Source organism: Cynoglossus semilaevis, chromosome 10, assembly GCF_000523025.1.
Source record: "Cynoglossus semilaevis isolate Cse_v1.0 chromosome 10, Cse_v1.0, whole genome shotgun sequence".
Taxonomy (NCBI): Eukaryota; Metazoa; Chordata; class Actinopteri; order Pleuronectiformes; family Cynoglossidae; genus Cynoglossus; species Cynoglossus semilaevis.
In genome coordinates, this window is record NC_024316.1 from 7,326,230 (window position 1) to 7,346,484 (window position 20,255).

Here is a 20,255-nt window from a genome sequence, read left to right on the forward strand (position 1 = left end):
TCCCAACATGGAGGTCGTGTGGGGCAGAGTGCTGCAGGATTGAATGGTCAGACAGTCTAAATGCAACAGCAGCAGTCAGGTAAATAGATGGGGGTGGGGGTGGGAAGGGGGGGTTAATTAAATGTCACGACAAAAACACTGGTATAAATGTACAAGTTCCTCTTTCCTTCCCTGATGATTCCCTGATAGAGAAGTTTTTCATCGCGGCCTCCTGAGGGCAGCGGAGCCTTCTCTTTGACCACCCATCTTGTTAATGGAATCCTATTAGTGGCCTTCATTCAGAAGAGTCACTGGGGAAACGAGCTGTTCCATCCAAACCCAGAACCATCTTCTGTGCTGCCACAGTGATGCAGGGAAACAGTGCAGTGGCACTGGCTCCCCACCAGGACACTGTTTGGCTGGGTGTATGTATAAACCGTGGTGGTAAATGCTATTTCTGTCACTGAGTCCCAGTAATGACCATTATCACTTTGAATCCTGCAGTATTTTGTTCCCACTGCAGCACAAGCGACCATTTCCTGTCGCTGATAACCATCAGAGCTTCTTCAGACCTGCTGTCAGTTTCTCTGCTTCCTGCCATACTGCTCTGATGAGATATTGTCCATACCTTATATCCTGTAGGCAAGCAATTAAGCTAACACCATCCCCCAGTGGGCACGGATTTGAGCAGAGCCACGGTTCCTTCATCTGACTCTCTCTCGACTCCTCGTGCCTCCGAGCGCAGCCATTTTGGGAAAACATATTTTTTTGCATAATGGATGATTGAAAACTGAACCAAATTTGAATTTTAAAATAATCACACATTCAGAGTGAGTTCCAAGGACTTTTACAGGTAACATGCGTGTGTAGCATCTATGTGACAGTGTGCTATAATAGACTACGATGTCATCATGCACATAGCTACCAGAAACAGAGGTCAAAATTTAATTACCCCCTACCCCCACCCCCACCCCATCCTCCATCATTCCCCGCCTTCTCCAAAGATTAGTTTTGTTGTGTTCTGGCTTTGCTCAGCTTTCTAATATTTTATTTTATGTTTGTGACCAAAGGGGGGCGCTCACGCTGATCTCCTGAACTGAGCAGATCATTCAGCTCATCATTAGGGAGCGCAGCACGGAGGCAGACAGAGGATGTTTTGACGCTCAGTCTCTGTTTGTCTCCCCCACTGTGACTGTGAGGAGATGGTTTTCTAATGACTCCTGTCCCTCAGTCAAAGCAACATATAACAAGCGTAGCTCAGTTAGCTCAGTTAGCTCAGTGGTTCTCAATTATTTTCTGTCATGCCCCCCTATGGGAACAGAAACATTTTCACCCACCCCCCTCCCTCTGACCCACACCTTGTGAATTGAAATACTATTGAGAACCTGATAACATGTATATTTGTATCTGTACAAACCACTGTATGAGCTGCTGCCACCTAGTGGCTGGGGGGGTGTTATTATTCAACCATTACAGCAGTGGTACACTTGTGTCCAGCGTGCCATATTTCATTGGAAGCCCCCTCATGGCCCCCGAGGGGGGCCCGCCCCACTATTTGAGAAGTACTGAGTTAGTGTGTGAATATGAGAGAGAATGGAATGAATAACACGTTCATCTTTCTCCTGTCACTCTGATGTAGGAACCTTCTACAACAGCAGCACAGTAATTCATCCAAACAATAAGTGTAACAGGATTTACGACGCCTTCATAAAAACTGCTGATAAGGACACGAGGTGTTGACATCATCTGACCACACATGAAACAGGTCAAGGTAAAACCTGCACCTGGTTTGTCTCATCATTACAAACCTGAAGTATTTACTATCAGTACCAAGACAACAGTGACCCAGTGGAACTGTTTCTGTTGTGTTGTTTCTTCCTCATCGCTGAGGGACTAACAAGGAGCTGTTAGAGAAACAAACCAGACAAGTGAGAGAGCAGTTTTGCATAAAAAACACCTTCGGAGCTGTTGGGCTGTTTGCAAGCGGGAGTCAGGATGTCGACTGGGTGGGATTCGTGCTCAGGATGTCAGAAATGGAGCCGTGGCTGCCAAATATAGTCGCTTTTCACAACAGGCATGAGGGGAGACTTTGGAAGGCAGGGATGTGAGAACGCAGACGGGAGCTCAGACGACAAAGTGAGAGAAGTGAGAGAAGAACGCGGTGTTTGTTCTAAACAGCTGTTTCAAAAAGCCGATGTTACAGAACATTTGGAAATTGGAAATATCTCTGACTGTACATTACAACCTCGAACCGACTCACACCTCTATTGGCCGGTTATCTCCAGCCGCTCGTCTCCGCGCCTTTTGTAAATGACCATCCATGATCCATTCATTACCGGGTCACGGGGGCAGCAGTCTCCATAACCGCCATCCAAATCACACCGCACCGCACCAGCCCCTCGTACACCTTCCTGCCCTAACCGGGATTTGATCTTGTTTGAGGTTGTTTTGTTCAAGTTAATGAGTGAAATGATGAAGTTTCTCACGAAGGAGAAACCTGAAAATCCACTACTCCAACAGGTGAACACTTACAAAGTTTACCTTTCTAGTACTACACCATATATTGATATTAAGCTATCTGTTTATATGCTTGGCATCACTTCCTACACTAACCAAGAGGCACTATATGAGGAGGGTTATTAAAAAAAAAAGACTCTTTCACTGAGTGCACGCAGACAGATGGATGATGCAATTAGTACCACAAAGCTCTTTCATTGATTTCCTTTTGATCCGTCGGATGAACAGCGACTGAAACCTGCCTTCAGTCAGCTGGAGGTTGCAGGAGATGATTGAGGTTTAGGCAGGAGGAGGAAGGAAGTGCTTTCATCTTTTCAGCAGTGATTGCTGTGGTGAGCGGTGACTAATTGCACCGTATTTTAACAGCCCGTAAAGCTCTGTGGCTCCGTTGTCGGTAGAAGACCAGGGTATCTGAGATATTAGCGACTTAGTAAACGGTTGTGGATGGTCGTTTACAAGGTCCAACGGCTGCAGCTGTGGTCATGTGCCTTACGTTAAAACCTCTATTGTTAACACAATCTTCGGGGCCTCGTGGTGGAATTACGCCAAATAAAACGGCAACACCAGAGTCCAGTACCCAATTCCAGAACAGATCTGGGAGGAGAAAACTACTGAAGGTACAGTAATCATGGTCAGAGTGGGGTAAGAGGGCACTGCTGTGGAGTCAGGTCAACACCTTTATATACAGTATACACTGTATTTATATATATATATATACAGTATATACTGTTTATTCTTCTCTTTACCAGTGGCTGAGTTAAATGGTGCTGCCTGGTTGAGGACCAGATCATGTTGCGCAGCATTGATTTTATACTGTGGGCATTTCCAGAGACAAAGTATTAACAAATGTGCTCTTTAGAGTAGGGGCAGACAACGAGACTCTGTGTAGACCAAGTCTTCCTGGTTTTCTCTCTAACATACTGACGGAGTTTAGTTATACACTAATGAACAATGTTTAATTCAATCCACCCAGCAAACGATACATAAATACATACACGTCAGAAGTATAAATATTAGCAACAACAACAAAAAAAAAAACCAGAAGAAAAAGAGTATGTAACAATGTTAGGTAATTTGAAAGTTCTTAAAAACATCTAAACAATTAATGACAAGATCCAAATTGTTCCTAACTGTAACTAAGAAGTCAAAATATGATTGAAAATATTCAGACTTCGTCCCGATCATTGACATTATTCCATCAGTTGTCTTCACTGACAGAACCATGTGCACATGTCCTGATATGTATTGTATGAACCCACCTGTGTGGACACCGGGGTCTCCTGAGGTGAGGAGGAAGCAGGTGCCCTCCTTCTTGCTCTTGTCTCTGCCTCTGGTGACTCTGAGAGACCACTTCTCACTGGGGGAGAGAGGCTGGGTCAGGCTGCAGCCTTCCTCCTCTGAAAGGGCTACATTTGCATCTCCGTTTTGTTTGGAATCTGACAAGAGAACAAAAAGAGACAACAACATAAATGCCAAAGCATTTATTACCAAGTCACTCCCCTGGCGGAGGGGGGGGCAGAGGTTCACTGCATGAACCTGGCACTTTTTCTGCGATGAAATTTAATTTGACCGAGCTCTGAGGAGAAGTCGGTTTGTTTCATTTTACAGCAACGTTTATGACACGTCTACCAAAAAAAACAGAGGAAATGCAGTTCCTAATAACACACCACTGAAATCATATTAGACACAGGAAGTCGCAAAAATGAGCGACAGATTTTTTTCAATAATTATGTTAAATAATTTCCTGTTAAAAAGACATTTTCACTAATAACAGAAAGAGTAAATAAATATATTTGCACAACTGACAGCACAGACATGTAGCTTCAGAAAAAATGTCTAAAGCTACATGCTTCCTTTAAACTTACAATAATAGTTGGACTGAAGCATTTTTAAATTATAAAAAGAGAATTTAATTGAATACAAAATGTATTCACCCATTATCTGATATGGGTAAATATTGCTGCAGACGTCCATGGTCAGTTCAGAACACACTACAAGCAGCTGTCAGTAAACTTTAGGTGTTTAAGCGTAATTTAGTTTCACATGAATATGTATGAGGTCATTTTTCTGGAGAAGACTTTTTCACTAGAGGTTTTAATAAAATTTGTCACCAGAAGGTTCAGGGTTTGATTCCACCTCCTAAACCCAAGTTGGGTTGCATCAGGAAAGGTATCCAGTGGAAGAATTTTTTTTAAAGTGAGGGAAGTCATAGGTCAAAAGGTGACTCATTACAGATTTAGAACACCACTGTTCTGTTATTTCAAGGGCCTGAAAACCCCTAAAGACCTCTGCATGAACTGAGGGCTTCATTGAACCTACAAAGTCTCTGCAAACTGCATAAAGTATAGAAGAAGGAAAAACGCTCTTCGATTGTCTCTCCACCAGGGGTCAGTACAGCAGGGGTCAGCATAGTGGTTTCGGAAAGGTTTTTACACTGGATGACCTTCCTGGTGCAACCAAACCTAGGTGATGGGGACTAGGTGATGTTGAACCTGGAGCCTTCTGGTGGCAAGTGGGAGAACTACCACTTCACTCCACTCTAACTCCTCCATTAAAAAATGTATAGAAAGAAGAAAATGTAAGCATACTCGCTCTTTGGTCTTTGGTCTGACCTGAACGTTTTCTGCTGGTATTCTCCTCAGACGCCAGTGGACACGTGTCACTCTGCGTGCTGTCTCTGTGCGAGTTTGTTTCTGACTTTCCGAATGAAATTGAATCAGTCGGAGCGTCAGGATTTGGGTTGTGCTTCTTCTTCTTCTTGGGCAGTTTCTGTCTGGCCATAGCCAGGGAGTAGTACATCCCAAAATTATTGACGATGACGGGCACTGGCATGGCGATGGTCAGAACTCCAGCCAGTGCACACAGCGCCCCCACCATCATGCCCAGCCACGTCTTGGGGTACATGTCTCCGTAGCCCAGCGTGGTCATGGTGACCACTGCCCACCAGAAGCTGATGGGAATGTTCTTAAAGTGTGTGTGGTTGGAGCCGGTGGGGTCGTCGGGCATGGCACCGATACGCTCAGCGTAGTAAATCATGGTGGCGAAGATGAGCACGCCCAGAGCCAAGAAGATGACGAGCAGGAGGAATTCATTGACGCTGGCCCTCAGCGTGTGGCCCAGCACTCGCATGCCCACAAAGTGCCGCGTGAGTTTGAAGATCCGGAGGATCCTAACGAAGCGCACCACTCGAAGGAAGCCCAGCACGTCGCTGGCGGCTTTAGATGAGAGACTACTCAGACCCACCTCCAGGTAGAAGGGCAGGATGGCCACAAAGTCAATGATGTTCAGGGAGTTTCTGATGAAGACCACCTTGTCGGGGCAGCAGACGATGCGTGCCAAGAACTCGAGCGTGAACCAGACCACGCAGACACCTTCTACCAGGACGAGGACAGGCTTGGTCACCATCTCCCATCGCTGCACTTCTTGTGTGACGTTGCCCACGACGACCAGCTCCGTGCGGTTCTGCAGCACGTTGAAGGCCTGATGGGTCTCCAGGCAGAAGGTGGTGATGGAGACGAGGATGAAGAAGAGAGAGGCAAAAGCAACGCCCTGGATGAGACACGGGAGGAAACAGAGTTAGTTTAAAATAGAGCAGTTTCTCCAGCAGACTGACTGAAAGTTTACTTCACACTTTACTTTATAAATCCTGTTATTAAAGTTTTAAGGGAAATCAGGTGTTTGTAAGGCACTCTGCCCTCAGTCCTCATTATTTCTGACCCTGGTGTGCAGCAGAGCGTGAGAGCAGAATGAAACGAGAGAAGGAGCGAGCGAGTAGTGTGGAGCGCTGTTTGTACAGAGGCTGATGCCAGACTTTTTGTAAAAAAAAAAACCCAAAACAACAAAGTAAACATGAGGCGCAGTGTTTCTTCTACCAGAGATTTTAAACTCGGTTTTTTGAGCTGCAACACAGGAAACGGACAGTTATAATGAGCAGACACACAGCAGTGCATTGGGGGAAATTTTTTTCTTTGTTAAATCACTTTACACAATAAGGATCCTTTGTCACGTGGTAAACAGATATAGATTAGATGCATGACTCCATGCATTACATTTCTTTACATCACTGATGCATTTTAGCTAGGGATGTCCGATAACATTGGTCGACCGATGTTGTCAGCCTGATAGTAGCATATTATCTAATATCTGTAAGAATCGTTATCAGATATCGGAATCGGAAATTAAGTTTTGGGACAATATCAGATCTCGGACATCCCTAATTTTAGCACCTAGACAGAATGATGTGCACTGTATTTCCGATAGTTAAACCACGTCCATCCACCATCTACACACAGTGTATTCTGCCAATCTGCCAACAGTGTTTGGCATGAGGGCCAGAATCTGATGACTGGAGGATGAAAGGACGACAGACACAGAGGCCAAACCCTGGACAATGGACAGTCCCCTGAAACACTGGTGGGCTATTTACCTGCACTGTTATCTGCTTCAGCAGAAACCATTTCTTCCTGTGGCCAGTGTCAATACAAACCCATAAACTTGGCATTTGGACAGTTGACATTTATGTGATGTGTAATGAAGGACGTGGCAACATGGCTGTTTATTTATATATTTTTTTATTTTTGTTTTGTTTATAAAAGCTTAGCCAAAACGTCATGTTGCTCTGACTTTTCTTATCGTTCAGCTGTATAAACCAGTACCTGTGCCTTGCTTGGTTCTTAGCAAATTTCTGCCTCTGGGGCAGAACATGAGTCAGCTTTATGGGCCTGGAGTCTGGGGCTGTTACACATAAACAAACACATAAATAAAGGACACAATGTCCAAATGCAGAGAGTCTGAGACACCAGGACAAGTGCAGTAAACAATGACTAGACCATTTGAGGCTTAATACTAGGATGAAGAGTAAGAAACGTACCGGCAGCCTTTCTGGATACTGTGTATTAACAATATTAAATGTACATTAAACATATCTGTATAAAAAGCAGCCACCTGCTGTGGGCAGCACTTGGTTAATACGTCCAAGGAGCAGGGAGATCTTGGTGCTTGCATACCACACAACAGCCCTGCAGGGGGCAAGCTTTGAACCAGCAACTTTCATTGTTTACCTACCAGGTCGCAGGCCACCTTTTGTTCAACTTTGTATCAATTCTATATGTGATTTCGTCTAACATTTAGCTATATTTATTATTATTCATATTTAATTATTTATTTTATTTATTTATTTAGCTGCATCTGTCATTCAATGCACAGTATGCCAAAATGTCATCAAAATGATTACAAAAAAAACCCCTCAGATTTTCGAACAAATATATGACTATGAATAATCTACTTATATCTGTCATCAAAATGATTACCAAAAAAAACTCAGATTTTCAAAAAAATATATGACTATGAATAATCTACTTATACATCGAATTCACATATTAAACGATAGCTCCCCTACAGGCAGGAAGCAAATTAAAAAACTGTGATATTTTGCTCAATTGCTGCTATAACAATAACAATTATTATTATTTAATTTCTCTATTAGTTGATGAACCTTCAGCCATATTGTGCCTTAGAGAGAGCTCTTCTCTGACTCATCTATAATATTAGCATATATTTTCTGTCTGACTCACTCAGATTTTGTTTTACCTGAATAACAAACCTAACACACGTTTGTTTCTTCCCTGTGTAATAAACCAGCACTTATTTGTTAATGTGTGCTATCAAAGCCTGGGCAGACGTGTTTATTTACTTTACTGCTGTCAAAATCTGAAAATGTAAACGTTTCTTTTACGTTATTCAATGACTTTGCCACCAGACAAAGACACGCTAGCTCTGTTTTGCACACAGATCACGTGCAGCTGTGCCGTGACAACCCTCTCCAGATCGGTCCCTGCAGAGCTGCGAGGAGTTCACAGTACCGATCCCTGGAGAAGGTGCAGACTGAACCCCGAGGCGAGTGAAAGGCCTGTGGGGGACAGGCCTGCACGGGGCCCCAAGAGGAGCTGGGAGTTCCCTGTCGCATGGACACGCTTTAACTGAGTCAACGGAGCATTAAATCCACCGTGTTGAAATATCTTACAGGAGTGAATCACGAGGAGCAGCACAGAACAAAGACACACAAGAAAGCACATTTAAAAATGGACCTGCTGTATAGGTATTTAAAAAAAACAAAACAAGAGATTTTAAATTTAAGACGATCTCATTGGGACATTACATCATCTATGAGATCATTAAGACAATCCTGGGGATTCAGCCCTTCAACTCCCACTGGAAATGGCTGCTCCTCTGTGGAATATTAAATAATGTATAAAGAATTAGGTTTGATATAAACACATGAGGCTGGTCTGTTGTAGAGGGAGAGATGAAATAAACAAGGTTTCTAATATATATATATTTAACCATTAACCAGTGATTTTGCTGTTTTTTATATTTAAATAATATATAATTATTTTTAATGCATCATTGCTCGATGCCGTCTTATTAAAAACACATTTAACTTTCCATACGTGATCACGTGTGCTGCTGGCTCTGCGGGGGACAGTGTCGACACAGATGGACCACCTCTGTGACACAGCAGTGTCACCAGTCTCTTCTCTCCATCTGCCAGCAAAAAGCAATTTCCAGTTGGTGGAATGTGTGGGTGTTTGTGAAAGCAGCAGGTCCCAGCACCTTTGAATGCACCGTTAATTTTCCTTATCGCGTCCTGAAAGAAAATGCTAAATGAAAGCTCATGCAGAAACACCCAGTGCTACCCAGGCGGTGCCCTTCACTCTCCTGGTGTCAAAAACCGTACATCTGAATGAGACCTGCTCCTGATTTTCTTACTCTGTTAATAATGGAGACAGTGTGGCTGCAAGCAGGAAAACAATTAGCAGCCTCAGCTGTAGTGTGGTATATTCTCTGCTGTCGGGCTTCGCTCATAATTTAAATGACTGGGATGTTTCGCCAGATGTTTCCGGCACAACTGCTATCATCAGTTAAAATGTGTTTTCATCATTTTAGTTTGTTGAATTTTTTAACCACCATTTAGCCAACATTGTAATTTTATTTTTGGCTGTCTTCAGGCTGAAGTGCTGAAGTAAGTTATTTAAACTTAAGTTTTGGAAAAATCCACATCCTTCTTTTTCTTTCAATAAAGATGCTAAGGTCTGCTAATATTAATTGCTAATTGGTTCGGCTAATTACATTATCCATACAATGATGTGTGTAAATCACCTCACAGTGATTTCAAACCAGCTGAAAACTGACCCACTCACCAACATCAAATATGAAAAACAGTAAATGGTGACCATAAAAGGGGGTTCAACCAGTGGCTCTCGTTTGGGGGGTTGGTACGGTGCAGTGTGATTTCGACCAGGGAGTGGGATGGTGCGTGAACGCTGGTGTGAGACAAAGAACAAAGCAGCAGCCACTTCAGATTCTAGTGGCTGTTGAAATGTAGTGTGATGAGCCACATGCATCAGCGACAGGCCTCTGTTTACTCTGATGACAGACGGTTTATTCCAGAACTAAACAACAGGACCTGGGCACCGAGACAGAGACAGAGGTCCTGGCACACACGAGAACTATTTGCTCTTTGCTTGTAAATGGCTCAATCCCAACATCCAACAATAACATCCAACAGTCCCAGCTCAGACTTTCACTGTCGGTACATTGTCATGTGTAACACTTGGCATCCTCGGTGCTTCATTGTTCATTTCTACTAAAGTGTTTGTCTCTGTGGCTGCTCGTGTATGAAGTCCTTCTCTGTAGCTTTGTCAGTTAAATGACCGAAGACCACAGTGGGAACCACAGTCTCATGTTTACAGCTCAGTAGTGGAAACTTCTACCACGCTGGTGTCGGAGTGATTACCGCAATGTCTCTCCACCGTCACAGAGAGCTGCTGATGGTGGAGCCCACACTGAAGGTAACGCTGTTTTGCGTTTTTGACCTAAAGACTGATAATTTAGTTAGTTAACTCTGAGGAAGTTTAAAAATCACCCCCCACTTATTTGTGTTATTTTAATTTTATAACATTTTTATATTATAACAGTTTTTATTTACTGCCAGCACCTTGAGAAAAAAATCAGACTCATTTGTTATTTATTTGTTGTTGCTCCACTGTGTTCGGCAAATAACACCGAAGAAAAATCAATATCTTAATTTAAAAGTGACTCGGTCGATAAAATTAAAAAAAATATAAGAAGCAAAATCTATAAATAAATAAATGAACGGCGACAGAGGTGCAGAGAAACGTATTAATCATCGTTGGATTTCTCAGCCTGGATTGATGTTTCACTGAAATATTGATACCAACAATGGTGTGAGTGAACAGGAGACAAAGATCGACTCCTGGGGGAACAGTCACCCAGCGTCGGCCGGTGGAGCAGGAGCAGAGTTGACAGGACAGAGGAGCAGCAGCCGGCTGAGCGTCGGCTGGTTCACCTCCAGCTGCTAACACAGACACTGCTCAGCCTCGCCTGGAGGTCGCACATTAATACAGACGTCAGATGAACTTAGCGCTAGGTTCACCGCTGAATAATACTGAACTCGACCAGGCCACCGTGCTGCCCCCACCTGGTGGTAGGAGGACCAGGAAAATTTCAGGTTCAAATAATCCTGCCTGCAGTAGACGGCAGCAGCCTGAGTAGACCGCCCCCTACGTTGGGAACCACTGGATTAATCAATAGTAACAGCACTTGGACTAACGTCCAAGCCGTGGTTCTAAAGCAGTCATAAACAGATTACATCACTGTGTTTCCTGAGCCACTGACAGTTTGTCCAGCTGTAGTCGGCCACAGTGCCAACGCGCATTAACACTGACACACACACGTGCACACTAACACTGGACAGCTGCAGCACTCCATTCCCTTCACACCTCTCCTAGCTCTCAGTGATACTTAAAAATAATGTCAATATAATAATAATATTATTGGATCAGTTGGGGCTTAAGAACCGGAGAGAGAAAGAAAGAGAGAGAGAGAGAGACTCTCTCTCTTTCTCTCCGACCCCACTCTACCCTCCTCACTCAATGTGTTCTCTTACATACATAACAAAAACATATATATATTTTTGTGTGTACCAGTGATCTCAGAAAAAAGAAAGAAAATACATTATTTCAGCAGGTGACTCTAAATGAATGTTTGTTTATTTTTAAATAAAAAAATCTGAAGCGCCTTTTAACCAGAGGGATTCACATTGACAGACTTTGACAGCACTTTCCTGCTGCGACTCAAATCCCTCCAGTCCTCATCCCTGACAGTTGAAGAGCGATATTTGCACTAATTTATTGGTTTCATTTTTGTTCTCCCTGCTACTCGTGTCCTCCAACTCCTTTGTGGTGCTGCAAAACGGTCTATTTTCAGTAAACTTCTAAGAACCAGGAACGATACACAGACAGTGTTTTTAAAAAAAAAAAAAAAAAACTGAACGCAGCAGTGCTGGTTTGATGATGTGTAAAAATTCCACATCATAGAAAGGCTCCGTGTTGTGGAAGCAGAGCTCAGAGGATAGAGGTTTCAGCTTTAATATGAAGCAGCAGCAATAATCAGTTTTATTGGGAGGCATTTTCAAATGTGTTCCTGTAAAAGTCCCAAAAATGTTTTTCACCCATTACTACAAACACAGCAGGTGCGTTTAAGTGTTGAGCACAACTGTATTGGTGTTTGCCTGAAAGAGTCTGAAACATTTAAGACCCATCACTGTTTACCTCACTAATTTACTCCTGTATATTCCTTAACACATTATTCAAGTAGAAAATGATAAATATATTCCATTTGTACAATATAAAACCTGTGCACGTTTACATGAGTCAGGCTGTCATCTTCTTACAACTTTACGACCTGCCGTCTCAATATCATTAAAGTCTTATCTGCGAAGATATAGCAGCTGGTTATGTTATTAGCTTTAGCTACGACATGATTATAAAAATTCTCCTCTGATAAATAATAAAATAAAAACTGCCAGATCAAACACCCCCCCCAGTAATACTGAAGGTAAACTTCATTTAATAGGATCGCATGTAAGACGAGATGAGCAGGTAATAATCCAAACCAGATTAGTTATCTGGACTTCATGCTCCAGATAAAAGTGAAATCCCCTGATGTCAAATCGATTTCTTCCTGTGTGGAGGACGACAGGCTTCTCTTTTCTGTGGGAAAGGCAGCATTAATTGCTCACCAGTGATAACAAGTTGCAGCCCATTACCACAGCAGTGATTAATTACAGGCAGCAGAGCTGCATTAATGAAAGATGGCACCGGGGAGGCCAGAACAGAGTTATCTGGTCAGTGCTTAATGTTCATGTCAAAGCTAATGGTCGCATTGGAGAAAAGTGAGAATCCTCATCAGGAGACGACTTGTTTGGAGTCGAAATCAAAGTCGGTGGATCAGTGGAGAGCAGCGTCACAGCTCAAACTTCAAACAGTACAGAACTCAGCACGTCAACCGTTTACTGCTACTAATTTGATTTAATTTGTCTTCAGTGTTTTACTGGTGATACAGCTGTTTGGTCAGTGACCAGTCTGTACCACAGTCTGTACCACAGTCAGTTGTAGCAGTTGTGAATGCTCCAAAATGTCAAGGAAAACTCAGTTTCATCTAATATGTGTCAAACATGTTTTGTTTATATTTGTTTTATTAACTAAAGTTTCACTAAAACTTCACGTCTAGTTCATTCACAACCTGTTTATCACAGACTGTCTGTTCTGATTCTGTCATTGTAGCAGCCGTGCGTATTAAACAATATTGAAGCTCATCCTCAACTAGCTTCTATGTGCGAGCATTTGGGAAGATTTTTAGTCAACTGGATAAGTGACGCAAAAAAACGTTTTATTACAGGAGAGCTGGGCTAGGATTCACTGGAACTTTTCCAGAGGTGGTTTTGATTTGCCTACTCCTTGTTCTAGTTTGTTGGTTAATTCTTACTATTCACTTTAATCAGTGGGCCAGGGGGGGGGGGGTCAGGGGGGTAGTCAGTTAGCCAGCCAACTTAACTTAAATACATACCCACACAGTATGACTCAGAAAGATAGAGAGAAGAAAATATGTCACAAAGGAAAAGACAAAAGGCAAATTGATCTAAAAAGATGTTTTGCAGCCCATCAACCACTGGTTTCTACTGAGGTTTCCTGTGTGGAGGATGTGGCTGTAGTGATGGAGGTATAACTCCTCTCCAGCTTTCAAGAATCACATTACCTGGCATGAGCAGAGCTAAAATGATCTCTGAAAACATAAAGAGCCATCAAGGTAACATGAGGCCCGCCGAAAGCTCACTGCACGCTTTCACAAAGAACACAGGACAAACATACGAGCAGAGCATGAATGGGCTGCACAGGAAATGGACAAAGAACATTAGCCCAAGGTCAACAGAGAGGAGGCTGCGCTCTCTCCAACCACACAGACCACACAACAATTCACATCCACTGTTGATGTTTTTCAGGGATCTTTCCAGATCTGAACCAAGCCTCTTCTTCTTTCTTTTTTTTCCTCAAATATTCAGTAGTCAGAGACAGAAGTGATTATGTTGCAGGCGCAGAGCAGGAGCGAGGCAGCTGTGACTCAGAGATGTCAGCTGCTCTACAGTGACAGCCTGCAAATGCCACCTGGGCAAGCAGCTAAAATAAACACTGTTTGTGGAGTGACTGGCATGCAATAAGAACATTATACATTCAGCAGAGTGAGAGCCTCTGAATAGACCATTCAACTGCATAAGCAGACAAACAGAGCTCAGAGAGGCTGACGCTCCTGCCCTGCTCTCTCCAAACTAAATGTATTTTACTTTCTGCCTGATGAAAGCCTCTGGCCATGAGCCTGGGAAGGTCTGCCACGCTGACGCTCAATAGCAGCTTTCACCTCCACTTTGCTTAGTACTGGGCTTTTGTTCCTGAGCCACCAGCTGCATTCATTCCAGTGCTCACATCAGGTCCATATCCAAGTGAAGGCTATAAGAGCTAATTGATTTGAATTTATGACCTTTTTTTTTGTCTTCAAAACAAAACAAAGTGAACACTGAACGTCGTTATCTCAAAGCCATTAAAGCATGATACATTCATTTCTCTTACTAAAACATACCAATAGAGGATGTTCACTCAATTATATTGACTTCGCCCTTTACTCTATTATACCTTTTTTCCAACAGTTTAGTTCAGGGCTTGAACAGTTTCGGAGCTGCACAGCATTTCTATCTGTTGTATATTTTTTACATATTCTGTATTTATATTTGGTTTCAATTAGGGATGTCCAATAAAATCGGCCGACCGATATTATCGGCCCAATATTAGCATATTATGTTATATATGTAAGAATCGTTATCAGTTTTTCCTCCGATAATGAAAACCTGATAACGCAATGCCTGGGTTTCGCCAAATGATGTGTGCTCTAAAGATTTTTTTTTTTTTTACAATTCAGCTCATTTGAACTGTATTCTTAGTTTAACATCAATTATTACTTATTTATTTAATCAATGAATCATATAATTATGTACTTATGTACTGTGTCACAGGATTGGGATTTTTTTTGCAAAAAAAAATTTATGATTAATAATAGGAATTAGGAATTAATTAATAGGAAGATTATTAAAGAAATCAATCTGGTTTAATTCTCGTAGTCTGTGGAATGACACCAGAGAACCGAGACAAAACACACTCACAGACGGGGAACAACTTGTAAACTGCACAATGGAAGGCCATCAGCTGAAATGTGGATCTGTGATCCTGTTGATGACAAACAGCAGATCTGACCACTGTGTCATCATGAAGACACTACAGCTACAGGATAGTCTGAGCTCGCTGTGCTTCATCGGTACCATCGTGTGCGTTTGTTTAAAATCTCCCTTTACTTGGCAGTGACGCGGTTCTGTTGTGTCTTTTCCATCAGAACTGTGAGAAGAACAGGTGCAAGAATATATATGTTAGAATATGATCAACAATATCAGGAGGTTTTTTAGATGTTGTTGTTGTTGTTGTTGTTGTTGCCACAGCACAGAGTTATTTCTCTCTGAAACCTGTTAACCTGAACTGTGGAGAAATGTTGTATGGCGGATGCCTTCATTGGTGATATTCAGGGACAGTTTGGTAATTCTAGATCCATTATAGAATTACATATCCTTTAAAATGACTGTCTGACACTGGTTAGCAAACACATAATGAAGAACAAAATAATCAGACACCAAACTGCAGCGGTCCAGACCAACAGCCTGTAGGACCCACAGGTCAGAGTGACAAAAACTGAATCGGGCGAAGGGGTTTGGAATCTGGACTGCTGATTGCGATTTATTTGTTTATGACCTAACAGTAATGAAGGGGTTTGGAATCTGGACTGCTAACGGCATCTACTGTATTAGGTTTGTGGTATTTTTTGATTGTGATTTATTTGTTTATGACCTAACAGTAAAATGCAAATATTGAGATATCAGGACATTCTCTCCGTCGATGCTGCATGCTGATTGGCTGACACCTGTTACTACCTGTTGATTGGGACATCTACACCTCTTTGCTTACATAAAGGAACTTTTTTAATGAAAAATAATACGATCCATTTTAAGCATGTGGACTCCAGCAGAACTTGACTCACCCGGGCTGCTCTGGAGGAGTACGGGTCATCAAACAAGGCCCATATCTTCGGTTGCCAAACTTCACAACAGCCTCTGGACCTATCTGGACAGTCCTCGATGCCGAACCGTCTCGCCATCTCTCGATCATCGTCGGTGTCGTCAGGTTCCGGCGGTTGAAATACATCCAGAGCCTCCTCGGCATCCCGGTGCTGCCTGTAGGTCATCCAGCAGCACGGCTCCACGTCGGTCTCGTCTATCCCCCAGAAAGCCAGCTCCTCCTCGAAGAGTGGCCCGCAGACGTCTGCCGGGCAATGCAGTTTCCCGGTCCGGTAGTAGTTGAGCACGTAGGCGAAGATGCCCGGGTGTCTGTCAAAGAAGAACTCGGTGACACTCGGGGGCGCAGCGTCCACGTCCGAGCCACTGAGCGGCGGGGGCGGGGCGGCGGGAGGCGCGTCCCCGGCAGGGTTCTGAGGGTGCTCTTGTAGGTTTCGTGTCGAGTGCCGCCCACGTTGATGATAATTTTGTCCGAGTCTTCCCCCCTGGTCATCTCCTCCTTCAGACATGATTTAGACGGAGGTTTGTTGCCTGATTTGCGCCCTCTGTAAGAGGAGACACACACCGAGCTTATCATTGGGAGGCTGGGCTCTTCTGGCGGTTCGCCCCTCCGTTTCAGAACTGGTGTTCACTCAGAGATCAGAAAATCAGGGCAAAGTGGGCCCTCATTTCAGACCCTGCTCTTTATAACGGTCTCTGTGGCTCATGTATCCACGGAATCGAGCAGCAGTGGTCCAGACAGCGCCACAGTCAGACGCTCAATACAAAACCACCTGTTACCAAACTCAGTCTGGTGCCGTGACAAACCACAGAGCGGTGCCTTTCAAATGTCGTCAAGTAAAATCACAGAACGTCTCCACAGCCTCAAACTCCAGATGTTTCCACGGTCTCCTGTCGGTGAGGACCAGAACGCTAATAAACTGCAGGTGCAGCTAATTAGCCAATTACGCACGGCGGCTGGGCCCCGTGACACCCGAGGACTCAGCCCTGAGCACCGTAAAATATCTCAACACACTGGGTACTGGTTTTATGCATGAAAAGAAAACACGCGACTACGGCGTACAACTTTTTTCTATTTCCTCCACACATAAAAAGGGCAGAAGGCTGAGAGACGAGCGTCTAATCACGCACTGAAAACGAGCTCTCCTCCGCTCCGTGCTGATCCACCACAGGCGCAGCTTTCGTGCCAGATGTGCGTTTGTTTTCCAGCTGGGGATCTGTTGCTTCTCCTCAGCAGCCTGTCTTCCCTTAGCGACACAGCCCAGTTGAATGGTGCGTTCAACAACAGCCTGGACAATTTAACTCTCTGGCTGCCGGAGACGCACGGCGCGTTATTGAAAAACCACTCCCTCTAATTAGATCGAGAGAGGATGGAGTGTGTGTGTATGTATGTGTGTGTGTGAGAGAGAGAGAGACAGAGAGAAACAGAAAGAGAGAGAGAGAGAAAGAGATACTGCTTGTGTAGCTACACTTTGCTTTTAGCTATTGTCATTTTGGGGACACTTGGTCCTTGTGGGGGGGGGGGGGGTCTAGGGGGATGAGAGGGTATTTTGAGGTTCAGTCTGGAGTTAGGTTCAGAATTTAGGTCACATTAAAGTTCTAAGATTTTACTTGATATTTATCTATGCTGCGGTACAGGTACCCATGACGAGTCTGTCATTAGAAGCAAGAATAGTCTCTAACGGTCGTTTACATTTTTTTTAAATCGTCCTAGGTCTATTATTATTATTATTATTATTATTATTATTATTATTATTATTATTATTATTATTATTATTATTATTATGATCCAACAGGTTGTTAACTAAACGTTCCATGTCACTCACAAGGTTTAACATTGCCATCTAGTGGATTACTTTGTGAATAACATATTTAAAGCAGCTCTTTCTAATGCTTGTTTCAAATGGAAATAAAGGGACCAGTAACAAAGTCAATACAGTAGCGCTGCTAACGTGGGCCCCGGGAAATGAGTGACCATCTGCAGGCACACAACATGAACTTGTATGATTTATAAGTTCTGCTCAATGTCAGAGAGAGTCGTAAATAACACACATTGAAGTCATGGACCACATAAAACATGTTCAAGGACCACAATGACCACGTTGTCTGGACTTGGCGATTGTTATGGAAGTTCAGCATTGGCGATAATAAAGCTACAAAAAATTATACTATGAAGTTATGGTATATTGGTGAGCAAAGAAATTATACATTATTTTAAAGTGAAAAGACTTTTAGGCCCCAGTTACAATCATTAATCAAAATGTAGAAGCCACTGGAGCTAATCAGTCTTTGGACGTTACATAAGTTTCTTGCTAGAATTCTGACGTTCGTCAGAAAAACTTTTACTGAGCAAAGACAACCCATTAGTTGGTATACCGTGATGTTGCACTCTACTAAATCTAGAGCCTTCTATGTAGCTAATGCTACATGTTAATTAATTGAGCTAGTACATATGAATCGTGGCTATAAACCAATAAACGTGTCATTTAACATCCCATGCAACAACGTTGTATTTAGACTATAACATATGAACATATTATTGAAATATTGTATAATTTGTCAATACATCAAGGAGTGGAGAACGTATTTAAATTACTAGTGCGAAAAAAAACAAAGGTTTATTCATTTTCTCCATTTTTATTTCCGATATTGTTGTTGCTCTAATAGCTGTAGACACGCCTGTACGAAGGCTTTACTGTTAATGTTTCGTTCCAACGTACGGCTTGAATTATACAGGATGACTGTTAACAGGAGTCAGCTGACTGGAGCTCGGAGCTAAAAATATCTTCAATCATTTGTCTTCAGCGCTGCTTATATAACAGTCATATCTTCCCGTTTCCTATTATGGACAGACACCAGGTGAGAAATCACCAACAAATACGAACATGTGTTTATTTAACGACTTACAACCTAGGGGCTGCAAAGACAAGGTTTTCAGCTGCAATGTGTTACTGTTGATAACACGGTCAGAGGTCTCTTCAAGGACTGTCTGCAGCAGAACGGCTCTATTATTCATGGCGGTGTAACCATCAGTAATTCTATGAAGTTCAATTCAAATCTGATATTTTCCTATGACCATGAAGTGAACGTGTCACTATGAGACTGAGATACTGGGAAAAAAAATACCCAGAAGCCCAAGTCCTGCTATTGGCTGATTGTATTTATGTTTTTATTTAATGTATCTTTATATTACATTTTTTTAATATATATTCTAATATTTTGGAGTTTTGTAGTATATACTGTTTTGTCAATTTATGTTACGTATTGTAATATTTTAATGTTTTATTTTGCTATGTTTTGATGTTTTGTTGTCATTTTGATATATATATTATGTTCTGTTTGATTCTGTCATGTTATGTTGAGCCACATCACTCTATGCTAACAAAGCAACACACCTCAAGAAATTTTTTTTTCCTTCCGTGTTAAAATGACTTGCTTTATTGCTGATTGAATGTAATGTTGAATACACAGAACGGACATCAGTCCACAGAGATCCCACTATAGATCAGACAGGACAGTTACATCAATGTGGTAAACATAAATGTCTAAATTCTTTTCTCCAACATTTACAGCAGCTTATACAGAAGTACACACAGTAACAGAAGCTGTGGGAGGAAGACACTAAAGAGTAGCATTATAGCAGGTCGATTTGAAAGTAATAATAATAATAATAAAAAGGAATGTTCATTAAATCACGGTCATCAGGACAATTCCATTGTGTACCATCCAATAGAAACGCAGCACTAATAGTCAATGGATGAAAAAGTGTGAAAAACTGTGTACCATCCAATAGAAACGCAGCACGATGAAGAAACTGCTGTATCGGTTCTCTGAGCTTCATGTGGTTGCCTTTTTAGGAGTTGATACACTCTCTTACTATCAACACACATCACAGTCTGTCATTTGGACTGGCTTTGTGTTTGTGTAGTTTAAAGGTGCTGGTAGTTCTACACCAACTCTGGAGTGTGGCACTGGGCCTGACCGTTTCACCGAGTAGAATTATCTCTAATAACAAAACAAATCTGTGTTGTATAATTTGATCAACACACATTATACTGCATCAGTCACCTTGGTTTGTTGTTGTTGTTGTTGGTCATTTGTCTCAATGTAACTGTCAGGGGCATGAATGCAAATCCAAATTGATAATTAATAATTAGTAACATTTAAAAAAAACCCATTTAATTATATTTTTATTTTCTTGGCCTAAACTCCCGTCCTCCACATGTTGGAC

At 42.4% G+C, this 20,255-nt stretch overlaps 1 protein-coding gene across 1 annotated transcript in view; it reads right to left on the reverse strand.

Moving 5' to 3' along the window:
* kcnc4 (potassium voltage-gated channel, Shaw-related subfamily, member 4) overlaps positions 1–17,422 on the reverse strand; it is a 21,173-nt gene extending 3,751 nt beyond the window's left edge. Inside the window, 4 exon segments of the mRNA XM_008318465.3 lie at positions 3,756–3,932; positions 5,109–6,045; positions 15,991–16,415; positions 16,418–17,422. Coding sequence (XP_008316687.1) covers positions 3,756–3,932; positions 5,109–6,045; positions 15,991–16,415; positions 16,418–16,601 — 1,723 coding nt within the window. The 5' untranslated portion in view covers positions 16,602–17,422.
* Positions 17,423–20,255: the final 2,833 nt, after the last annotated feature.